The sequence below is a fragment of the Gekko japonicus genome, unplaced genomic scaffold (genome assembly GCF_001447785.1).
Source record: "Gekko japonicus isolate JY-2015 unplaced genomic scaffold, Gekko_japonicus_V1.1 scaffold1175, whole genome shotgun sequence".
In the NCBI taxonomy this organism is placed as follows: domain Eukaryota; kingdom Metazoa; phylum Chordata; class Lepidosauria; order Squamata; family Gekkonidae; genus Gekko; species Gekko japonicus.
This window is the reverse complement of record NW_015163123.1, coordinates 346,722-358,728: the sequence shown is the minus strand read 5'-3', so window position 1 is coordinate 358,728 and position 12,007 is coordinate 346,722. Positions and strand designations below refer to the sequence as shown.

At 49.5% G+C, this 12,007-nt stretch overlaps 1 protein-coding gene across 1 annotated transcript in view; it reads right to left on the bottom strand.

The window, feature by feature from the left end:
• The window catches only part of TRPV3 (transient receptor potential cation channel, subfamily V, member 3), a 66,241-nt gene that overhangs the window by 21,801 nt on the left and 32,433 nt on the right, over positions 1-12,007 (bottom strand). Inside the window, exons 9-12 of the mRNA XM_015406876.1 lie at positions 11,861-12,005; positions 7,544-7,684; positions 6,529-6,809; positions 1,383-1,559 (exon numbers count right to left, since the gene is read on the bottom strand). Coding sequence (XP_015262362.1) covers positions 1,383-1,559; positions 6,529-6,809; positions 7,544-7,684; positions 11,861-12,005 — 744 coding nt within the window. The remainder of the gene's footprint in view (positions 1-1,382; positions 1,560-6,528; positions 6,810-7,543; positions 7,685-11,860; positions 12,006-12,007) is intronic.

Sequence of the window (12,007 nt, the reverse complement as noted above, 5' to 3'; positions counted from 1 at the left end):
AAGCCCCCCTGACTCCCCATCTAGCCCATGGCCCCCCAGCAGTGGCAGGTGTGGGGAAGGAGCCGGGGATTCCTTTAATTCGATTAGCCAGTGCCCCCTAAGAAATTTAAATGCCCCCCGACTTAAAAAATCCTGGCTAAGGGCCTGCTCCAACACCACGTTTCAGAGGAATCAACTTTCTTTAACATTTTGTTCCTGCCATGGAGATCGATCAAGATGGGCAGCCGTGTTCGTTTGTCCGTAGCAGCAGAAAAGAGCAAGAGGCCAATAGCTCCTTAAAGGCTAACAAAATTTGTTGCAGGGGAGGAGCTTTCGTGAATCATGGCTCACTTCTCCAGAAGTGAGCCGTGAGTCACGAAAGCTCCTCCCCTGCCACAAATTTTGTTAGTCTTCAAGGCGCTCCTGGGCTCTTTTCTGCCGTTCCTGCAATGATGCCGTTTGTCCAGAGGGCACGAAGAGGACTTACCCCAATGTTGGTGTTGTACACAATGATATCCAGGACAGAGTTGGCGGAGGTGGTGTCCAACTCTGTCAAGTCGTAGAGGGAGGACTGGACAGGACCGTAAGCCCAGTCTGTGAACTTCCGGGAAAGGCTTCGGTGGGCTTTCTCCTTGATTTCCCTGGCCAGGATGTATTTCAGTATCTAAATGAACAAGACAGCCATCAGGGCACAAGCAAAATCCCAGCCTGATTTTGGCAGAGAGTAGAGGAAAACAGCAAAACAGGAGCCCAAGACCCAGAAGCATAAATCCCTTCGCATGGGTGGAAAGGGGGGGAACAGATGGCAACGGACGCCAGAACAGCTAGCTCCCAACGATTTCCCCCCTAAACAACAGCAAATACAATATTCTGGATCCGCAATCACCCCAAAGATATGGGGGAAAATTTCAGAACGAAAGACAAGAAATCCAGCCCTGTAAGTACACCAGTAACATCCTATTTGCTTGGGGGGGGGAAGGGTATCTCTCTCTCTCTCTCCTTCTGTGCTGATAACACACATGGGCCCCGGTCACACGGGCCAGATATATGCCCCCCGACTTAAAAAATCCTGGCTAAGGGCCTGCTCCAACACCACGTTTCAGAGGAATCAACTTTCTTTAACATTCTGTTCCTGCCATGGAGATCGATCAAGATGGGCAGCCGTGTTCGTTTGTCCGTAGCAGCAGAAAAGAGCAAGAGGCCAATAGCTCCTTAAAGGCTAACAAAATTTGTTGCAGGGGAGGAGCTTTCGTGAATCATGGCTCACTTCTCCAGAAGTGAGCCGTGACTCACGAAAGCTCCTCCCCTGCCACAAATTTTGTTAGTCTTCAAGGCGCTCCTGGGCTCTTTTCTGCCGTTCCTGCAATGATGCCGTTTGTCCAGAGGGCACGAAGAGGACTTACCCCAATGTTGGTGTTGTACACAATGATATCCAGGACAGAGTTGGCGGAGGTGGTGTCCAACTCTGTCAAGTCGTAGAGGGAGGACTGGACAGGACCGTAAGCCCAGTCTGTGAACTTCCGGGAAAGGCTTCGGTGGGCTTTCTCCTTGATTTCCCTGGCCAGGATGTATTTCAGTATCTAAATGAACAAGACAGCGATCATGGCACAAGCAAAATCCCAGCCTGATTTTGGCATAGAGTAGAGGAAAACAGCAAAACAGGAGCCCAAGCCCCAGAAGCATAAATCCCTTTGTGTGGGTGGAAGGGGGGGGCGTGGCATCGGAACGGATGGCAACGGACGCCTGAACAGCTAGCTCCCAACGATTTCCCCCCTAAACAACGGCAAATACAATATTCCGGATCCGCGATCACCCCAAAGATATGGGAAAAAATTTCAGAACGAAAGACAAGAAATCAAGCCCTGTAAGTACACCAGTAACATCCTATTTGCTTGGGGGGAAAGGGCATCTCTCTCTCTCTCTCTCTCTCTCTCTCCTTCTGTGCTGATAACACACATGGGCCCCGGTCACACGGGCCAGATAATGCGGAGGGGAGGCATGGCTGTTCGCCCCGGAGCAAAATAAAGTGCGGTAGCCCGATCACACGGTCCCCCGAGTCTCTGTGCTTCGGCTGTTAGCTGGCAATCACACGGCGATGCTGCAGCGTGGCAAAGAAGCGGCGCGGCGCGATCACACAAGCGTTTCGTGTTTGTGCGCATGCACAGTTCCGTGGAGCAACACTGCTTTCAGTTTCGTGTTTGTGCACATGCGCTTACGAAAAACATCCGGTTTGCGACGGGACATGGACGGGCGCCGAATGCCAAGGGATACTAGCGTTCCCGCGATCAGACACCCGCCTGTGCCGAGCATTTTCCGGATACTAGTGCACTTTCCTTGGTACTTTTTAACTCCACATCTTTGGCAGAACGCCACGGGTTGGCCACGGGTGCGCTACGCTTCCCAGATGTTGTGGTGTGATCGCGCCCTGAAAATCCGCCTGACATTCGTGCCTTTTGCACGGCAAATTCTCCAAGTGACCGGGGCCATGAATAATCAATGTGAATTCTTCCTCACAGGCAGGGGTCATTTCCTGCAGGAGCGCACAGGAGCGGAGCTCCGGCAGTAAAGAGCCCAGGGGGCGGGCAATGCAACAAGCCCCACCCCCTGTTCCCAGCAGCCCTCAGTCAGAGCAAGAAGCAGCCAGGTAAGTTGCAGAGCCCCCCCCCCGCTCCCTGGTCCAAAACACCTTTAAGACCAAGTTTTATTCAGGTACAAGCTCTCCCTCCTCTGTGAGGACAGATCTTCATGTTCCCCCCCCCATAGCTAGCAATCCAAAACAGTCCAGTGGAGCCTGAGCGGTGGGTGTTGCCTTCTGACACACTTCCGGTGATGTCAGGGGGTGTGGCATATGCTAATGAGCTCCTGCACCTCTTTTTCTACGAAATGACCCCTGCTCACAGGCATACACAAATGCACCCTTTGCACTCTTGCACATGCATAAACACGAACACAGGAAGCTGCCTTATTAGACCCTCAGTCCATCACAGCCAGTATTGCCCACTCAGACTGGCAGAGGCTTTCCCATCACCTACTGCCTGATCCTTAAGTGAAGATGCTGGGGATTGAACCTGGGACCTTCTGCCTGCCAAGCAGATGCTCTGCCACTGAGCCATGGCCCCTCCCTAAATTGTCAGTATTGTCTACTCAGACTGGTAGCTGCTTTCTAGGGTCTCAGGTTGAGGTCTTTCCAATCACCTACTGCCTGATGTTTAACTGGAGATACTGGGGATTGCCTGATCCTTAACTGAAGATGCTGGGGATTGAACCCGGGACCTTCCACATGCCAAGCAGATGCTCTGCCAATGGCCCTCCCTAAATTGTCAGTATTGTCTACTCAGACTGGTAGCTGCTTTCTAGGGTCTCAGGTTGAGGTCTTTCCAATCACCTACTACCTGATGTTTAACTGGAGATACTGGGGATTGAACCTGGGACCTTCTGCCTTCCAAGCAGATGCTCTGCCAGCAAGCCACAGCCTGTCCCCCAAACATTGCCACAATTATTGTGAGTACTACAAAAGACAATAAGCATGGGAAGAACGCTATGGCTGTTTGGGGAGGGGAGGCGCCATTTAATTTTGAGCATACACAATTTGGAAATTAAGACTGTTGGCCCTTCACAGGAAATCAAAACGGGATTTTGTCAGCCAATCTTTGGGTTATCTGTGCTCCTTCCTCCAGACCAGTGTTCCCTCTAAGCTGAGTTAGTGTGAGCTAGCTCACAGTTCTTTAGCCTCCGGCTCACACATTTTTGCCTTCGCTCAGGAAGGATGTGGCTCTAGAGCAAACTAATTCATGCAGGAGCCAAATTGCTCGCTCACAACTTTCTCACCAAGTAGAATTTTGGCTCACAGGACTCCACAGCTCAGAGGGAGCATTGCCCAAGACCAGTGTTCCCTCTAAGCTGAGTTAGTGTGAGCTAGCTCACAGTTTTTTGCCTCCGGCTCACACATTTTTTTGCCTTAGCTCAGGAACGACCACTCCAGAGCAAACCAATTTATGCAGCAGCCAAATCACTTGCTCACAACTTTAATGCCACTAGCTCACAAAATAGAATTTTTGCTCACAAGACTCCACAGCTCAGAGGGAGCATTGCCCAGACCACTGATTCTCCCCACCTGAAAATGTTTTGAAAACTCAGGATCAAAACAAGGGTCGCCAGCTTAGGGTTTGGAAATTCCTGGAGATCTGGGGGTGGAGCCTGGGGAAGGTGGGGGTCTGAGGAGGGGAGGGGAGCTCAGCAAGGGTGTGACCCCCTACAGACCACCCTCCCCAGCCGCCATTTCCCCCCAGGGGCTGTGGCCTCCGTAGTCTGGAGTTCAGTTGGAATTCTGGGAGAACCTCAGCCACCGCCTGGAGCTTGAAAGGAAACAAACAACCGTGAGGCATTGTGCCAAGAAAAAAGTCTTCACGGGGTGCGTTCAGATGAGCAGCTAATCCTGCCATTATGGCAGTCTGAATTTGATCCCGATCTTTTTAATTCATTGTAGCACGACCAGACATTCCCCTGGTGAATCACCTTACAGCGCGCTGCCTCCGTTGTGGATTGTCTAGACAGCGTCCACTGAAGGAGGCGTGCACGGTGGGGTTTAAAAAAAAATAATTGCGCATGCACATAGGCGTCACAGCGCAACCTTGTTGAAGGAGGCGCATGGTGGGGTTTTTAAAAGAAAACTTTCTGCGCATGCGCATAGATGTGACAGCGCATCCTTGTTGATCCGCGCATGTGTAGAGATTTTTTTAAATGGTGCCCGCTCGGGATGGTCTGATGTTAAACCACCCCAACGGGAGGATTGCGCACTGGTGGAACGATCAGACGGGTGAAAGTCCACAGTTGTCCCGCAGGTAACAAAACCCCCCAGATTTAAAGTGCTATCTTTTAAGTACGGCTCTGAAGCACGGCAAAACGGGATCCCCACGGAAGAGGGACATTTCCCAGATGTTTGTGTCTGGACATTACCTTTAGATCCGTGAGGCCATCGTGCCTTGCGCGGATCTAAAGAGCTGTCTGAACGGACCCACAGAATTGAAAATTCTTTTTCCAGAATTCAGTTCACTGGAAGCAATTCGAACGCCATCAACACCAACGAACCCTGAATATCACATCTCGTTTCGTGTACAACTTTATCAAAGTGGGTAGCGTTGGAGTACAATATTAATCTCTTTGGCAACCACTCTGGTCACATCTCCTAGTAACGCCCATCAAATCCGTTCGTGTACCTTTTGTGGCACAAGACCTCACAGTGGCTGTTTGTTTCCTTTCTGCCTCCATCCTGTGATCCCGCTCTCTGGTTTGCACCGCTTGGAACTCGGCAATCCTACAAGTCGTGTCATTAAAAGCCAACAAAACCTTTTTTTGGGGAAAAACATCGTTCTAGACAGGGCTATTTTTGGGCAGGAACGCACAGGAACGGAGCTCCGGCTGGCTCCTGAGTTGGCCACACCCAGCAGAAACTCATTAGCATAATAGGCCACACCCAACAGCAGGAACTCATTAGGATTGGCTACATCAGGGGTGTGTGGCCTAACATGCAAAGGAGTTCCTGCTACAAAAAAACGGTCCTGGGTTTTGACAACAGACAAGGTAAACAGAATAAGGAGCAAAAGGTGGGTGTGGCTGGATGACCACATTTCTGGTAACATGGGGTTGTGGCCTAATATGCTAATGAGCTGTGCTGTCAGGGTTGTGGCCTAATATGCTAATGAGTTTCTGCTGTTGGGTGTGACCTATTATGCTAATGAGTTCCTGCTGGGCTTTTTCTACAACCCCCCCCCCCGGTTCTCCAGTTGCCAGGTCTCTTCTTACCTGTGGCAGGGGGCTCCCGGCTCCTCGTTGGGATTTCTCTGCACATGCGGTGCGATGATGTCACTGGTACTTACATCATCACGTGAGGGCTGTCACACAGTGACACTCTAGCATTTGGGGCAAAAACTCTTCTGTAACCATAGAGTTTCCCCTCCCTCGAATGCTAGAGTGTCGCTGCGTGACAGCCCCAGTGTGATGACGTCACTACTGGTTATGTCATTGCGTCAGCGGCATCCTCGTGGGATGCTGCTGTTTGGGGGTGGGGTTTCTCCTGCTGACCAGCTGGTCGGCGACAGATGGGCCCCGCGAAATTGGGGGATCCCCTGGCCCCACCCTATATTATTCTGATTCACCTAACAATTCACAGGTCATACAACACATGTGTCCACCTAGGCTTGACAAACTGAGTTCCAGAACAGTTAGACTGGAGTCCAGTAGCACCTCTGAGACCCAGAAGATGTTCAGGGTAGGAACCTTTGAGAGTCAGAGCTCCCCAAGTTCTAGACGTTTCTGGGAGTTAGGAGGAAAGCCCTGATTGTTCTTCCACCTGTTCTTCCACCTGTTCAAAGTCCCACTTTAGAAATGGGACGGGCAATCCCACCTAGGAAGGGAGGCCGGCTGGGGCCCTCCTCACCGGTCTTCCTCCAAAATCCAAAATGGCTTCCCAGCCTCCACGCGAATCTAGCGTCGTCCAGCCCTCCGGAGCGGCCTGCCCTCTCCCCCTCCTTCCTTTGGAGCGAGTTTTACCTCCAGCTTTCCTGTTTTCGCAGCCAGCTGCAAAGGGGTCAGCCCATCCTTATTCTTCATCATCTCCAAGGCTCGGCTTTTGCTCTTCAAGAGAATGGTGTCATACATCGTCCGCACAAAGTCGTTTTGCATTTTAGAATCCTCCGCCACCGTCACCAAGGCATGCAATATATTGTTCCCTCTCGAATCCTGGGACGTGATGTCTGTCTTGCCGTTGTCCATCAGCAGCTGAACGATGTCCGGCTGGTTGGTGCAGGCAGCTAACGCCAGCGGGGTTTCGCCTAAAGAAACAATCTCCCATGACTGGACAGTAGGATTTTTTTAAAGTAGACTTTTCCTTGATTTCCTTTCCTTTCCCCAAATGTCCCGTAAGTCGGACCTGCTATGTAGCCACCCTCCTTTCCCAGTCGTGGCTCCTTTCTCTTCCTCGTCTTCACACCCCGACTCCCTTTTTGCCCCGACTGCTACCCATAGGTTTGCCAACCTCCAGCTGATGGCTGGAGATCTCCTGGAATTACAACTGATGTTCGGGCGACAGAGATCAGGTCACCTGGAGAAAATAGCTACTGAGAGCCAGTTTGGTGTAGTGGCTAGGAGCGGCAGACTCTAATCAGGAAAACCACGTTTTGATTCCCCGCTCCTTCACATGCAGCCAGCTGGGTGACCTTGGGTCAGTCCCAAGTTCTCTCAGAGCTGTTCTCTCAAGGGCAGTTGTCGAAAGAGCTCTCTCAGCCCCACCTCCCTCACAGGGTGTCTGTTGTGGGGAGGGGAAGGGAGGGAGATTGTAAGCCGCTCTGCGACTCCGAGTGAAGGGCGGGGTGTAAATCCAACTCTTCTTCTTCTTTGGAAGGTGGTGGCTATGGCATTATATCCCACTGAAGTCCCTGCCCTCCTCAGGTTCCACCCCCCCAAAACTCCAGGTATTTCCCAACCTGGAGTTGGCAACTGTCCCTCTAGCAGCACTGAGCGTCTCCCCATTTCCATAGCCTCCAGACTAATCAGTTACTGCACTTACCAAAGTAAAAACCTTCGTGCTCCCGTTTCGGGTTGAAGAAGACCCCCTGGGCATGGGCGTTCACGTCAGCTCCCTTCTCAATCAGGATCTGGGTAATGTCGAACTGCCTCCTCTCAATAGCGATGTTTAATGCTGTCTGCCCTACCCGGGGGGAAAAGAAAAAATCCCTTTTTATGGTTCACAGAAAGAAAAATATTTGGGTGGCAAACCAAATAACAGTCCAAAATCTTCACCACCTACTTGGGGTCGGAAGTGAAGGGCTTTGCGCTGTCTCTTAGCCTCAACATTCAGAGGAAGACTACCAGGGAGTAAGAGAGAGAGATACGCTAGGACACTAAACATCCTTCCCTTCTCTCTCTGGTGCTATCCCTTTGGTGTGTAGATTGCTACTCTTATGGAAAACTGCCTTCTGTCCTCACACCTCCTCTCCACACTTAGCTGGATTTCTTCATCTTGGCAACATGAGAACAGGGCATGCTCCTGTATCTCCATCCACCTTAGCTAGTTAGATAGATTAAGAACCTATCTCTCCTCTATCCTATCTAGAATGGAGTTCCTTAAATAAAAGGACTCGTATTAGCTTGCAATTATAAAGGGCTCTGTGTGTAAATTTGTTTCCATAGCATGTGCACTCCAGAAGGCTTTGCTGTGTTGTAAGCCTTGAGCACTCTGCTAACTTAACCAAATAAATCCAACACTAGGATATTTATGTTCTATTAACAAGGCTATAGCAGAAGTCCTTGACACTTGCTAGTCAACTTCCTTAAGGTTGCCAGCTCTGGGTTGGGAAATATCCAGGGCAATGTAGTGGTTAAGAGTGGTGGACTCTAATCCAGAGGACCAGGTTAGAGTCCCCACATGAAGCCAGCTGGGTGACCTTGGGCCAGTCCCAGTTCTCTCAGAACTCTCTCAGCCCCACCTACCTCACACAAGGAGCCTGTTGAGGGAAAACTGATAGACAACTTAAAAACTGATAAATCACCAGGCCCAGATGGCATACATCCGAGAGTTCTGAAAGAACTCAGTTGTGAACTTGTGGATCTCCTGACAAAAATATGTAATCTCTCCTTAAAATCAGCCTCCATTCCTGAGGACTGGAAGGTAGCTAATGTCACTCCCATCTTTAAAAACGGTTCCAGAGGAGATCCGGGAAATTACAGGCCAGTCAGTCTGACGTCGATACCGGGTAAATTGGTGGAAACCATTATTAAGGAAAGAATTAGTAGGCACATAGATGAACAAAACCTATTGAGGCAGACTCAACATGGGTTCTGTAAGGGAAGATCTTGTCTCACTAACCTATTAGTGTTCTTTGAGGGGGTGAACAAACATGTGGACAAGGGGGATCCAATAGATATTATTTACCTTGACTTCCAGAAAGCTTTTGATAAAGTTCCTCATCAAAGGCTCATAAGTAAGCTCAAAAATCATGGGATAAAAGGACAAGTCCTTTTATGGATCAAAAACTGGCTAATTAATAGAAAACAGAGAGTGAGTATAAATGGGCAGTTCTCCCAGTGGAGGGGTGTAAGCAGTGGGGTACCACAGGGATCAGTACTTGGTCCACTGCTTTTTAACTTGTTCATTAATGATTTGGAGTTGGGAGTAAGCAGTGAAGTGGCTAAATTTGCGGATGATACAAAGTTGTTCAGGGTGGTGAAAACCAGTGAGGATTGTGAGGCACTCCAAAGGGATCTGTCAAAGATGGGCAAGTGGGCGTCAACATGGCAAATGGGGTTCAATGTGGCCAAGTGCAAGGTGATGCACATTGGAGCCAAAAATCCTAACTATAAATACACGTTGATGGGGTCTGAACTGGCAGAGACAGATCAAGAGAGAGATCTTGGAGTTGTAGTAGATAACTCACTGAAAATGTCGAGACAGTGTGTGACTGCAATAAAGAAGGCCAATGCTATGCTGGGGATTATTAGGAAGGGTATTGTAAACAGATCAGCCAATATCATAATGCCGCTATATAAATCAATGGTGCGACCTCATCTGGAATACTGTGTGCAATTCTGGTCACCACACCTTAAAAAGGATATTATAGCTTTGGAAAAAGTGCAGAAAAGAGCAACTCGAATGATAAAAGGGTTGGAACACTTTCCCTATGAGGAAAGGTTAAAGCGCTTAGGGCTCTTTAGCTTGGAGAAAAGACGACTGAGGGGTGACATGATCGAGGTTTATAAGATTATGCATGGGAAAGAGCAGGTAGAGAAAGAGGTACTTTTCTCCCTTTCTCACAATACAAGAACCCGTGGGCACTCCATGAAATTGCTGAGCGGTCGGGTTAGAACGGATAAAAGGAAGTACTTCTTCACCCAAAGAGTGATTAACACTTGGAATTCACTGCCACAGGAAGTGGTGGCAGCTACAAGCATGGACGGCTTCAAAAGGGAATTAGATAAGCATATGGAGCAGAGGTCCATCAGTGGCTATTAGCCACAAGGTATAGATAGGGACTCTGGGGCAAGTGATGCTCTGTCATCTTGGTGCTTGGGGGGGGGTCAACAGTGGGAGGGCTTCTAATGTCCTGGCCCCACTGCTGGACCTCCTGATGGCACCTGGTATTTCTGGCCACTGTGGGATACAGAGTGTTGGACTGGATGGGCCTTTGGCCTGATCCAACATTGGCATCTCTTATGTTCTTATGTTCTTATGAGGAAGGGAAGGTGACTGTCAGCTGCTTTTAGACCCCTTAAGGTAGAGAAAAGCAGGATATACAAACCTACTTATACCTGGAGACATCGAGAATGGAGCCTTGAGAGGGTGGTGTTTGGGCAGGAGAGGGACCTCAGTGAGGTATAATGCCATCGAGCCCACCCTCCAAAGGAAGCCATTTTCTCCTGGCGTGATCTCTGTCACCTGGAGATCAGTTGAAATCCCAGGAGAACTCCAGCTACCACTTCAAAACCATAGATTTTGCCGAAAAACTACAGGATCGACCTCCCGATGTCCCTGATGCAATTACATCAATTCCAGGTGATGTCATTTCATCTGAGACGTCGCCCGGTAATGTCCCTGTTTGGGGGTGGGCCTTCAGTAGGGTATAATGCCATAGATCAGGGGTGTCAAACATGTGGCCCGGGGGCCAGATCAGGCCACCTGAGGGCTTTGATCAGGCCCGCAGTGGAACCGGCTGTCTTCTGCTTCTTCTTCCAGTTCTGCTGCTGTGTCATCATAGGTTTGCAGCTTACAGGTACACACCTGAACAGCATACTCAAGATTGCAACAGCACAGACATTTTGATGCAATGATTCAGAGCAAGCCGTGTCAGTTATCAGACACTGTTAAATAAAGAAAATATTGTAAGAGTGCTAATGTTTTATGTATGTTTTTATTTTACGTTAAAAAAAACCCTTTGTGTTTGTGTCCTTTATAACGTTTATATCTCCGCTACCTGGCATTACCTTTTATGACACACATGGCCCGGCCCAACAAGGTCTCATTTATGCCAGATCCGGCCCTCATAACAAATGAGTTCGACACCCCTGCCCTAGAGTCTGACTACTAAAGCAGCCATTTTCTTCATGAGAATTTATCTTGGTCATCTGGAGATCTCCAGGCGTCACCTGGAGACTGGCAGCCCTTTTCTTTATGCAACACATAATTAATTTGTGGAAACAGGATGAAGTCACTTTGGTCTGATCCAGCAGGGCTCGTCAGATGTTCTTGTGCTCATATTGCCAAAATAACTTCCTCCAGGGCTTTTTTTGTAGAAAAAGCCCAGCAGGAACTCATTAGCATATTAGGCCACACCCAACAGGAGAAATTAATTAGCATATTAGGCCACACCCAACAGCACAGCTCATTAGCATATTAGGCCCCATGCCTTCCCTTGGCTTGCCCAGGCAAGCTCTCCCTTGAAGAGAAGGGAATTGCCCGGGCACCCCGCAGCCAGCCGGCCCTTGGACAGGCCAGGTAAGGCATGGGGAGGCATTTAAATGCCTCCCCGATCCTTCTAGGGCCCCCCTGGCCTGCCCACCTCGGAGTCGCCAGGGGGTCGCTGTCCAGGCCTTCCCTCTGTAGCCATGCATGCAGGTTTTGGCTATAGTGGGCGTGGCCAACTCTGAAGCCAGCCGGAACTCCTTTCCTGTGCGTTCCTGCCCCAAAATAGCCCTGCCTTCCTCCATTGCAGAGATCTCAAACTCCTGGTAATTTGTTTTTTAATTTCAGGTGTTTAAATTTGGGAACATCCTCTGGGCCTCTGTGTACCTTGATCTGCCCTTCCCTCCTCCCCACTCCGATTTAATTGCTTTGGGAGAGAAAATGCCCTTTATCGCAACACTCTGAAGGCCTTAATAAGCCCAACAATACCTCTGTACGCCTCTTCTGTATACGCCGCATTAATAAGTCTGTCCAAAATTCGGGTTTCCTCGGCAAAGGAAAGGAGAATATTCACAATCTCCTTTGTGTTCTGGTTGATGTTTAATAAGGCTTTCATAAGGCAGGTCTTTCCGGTGT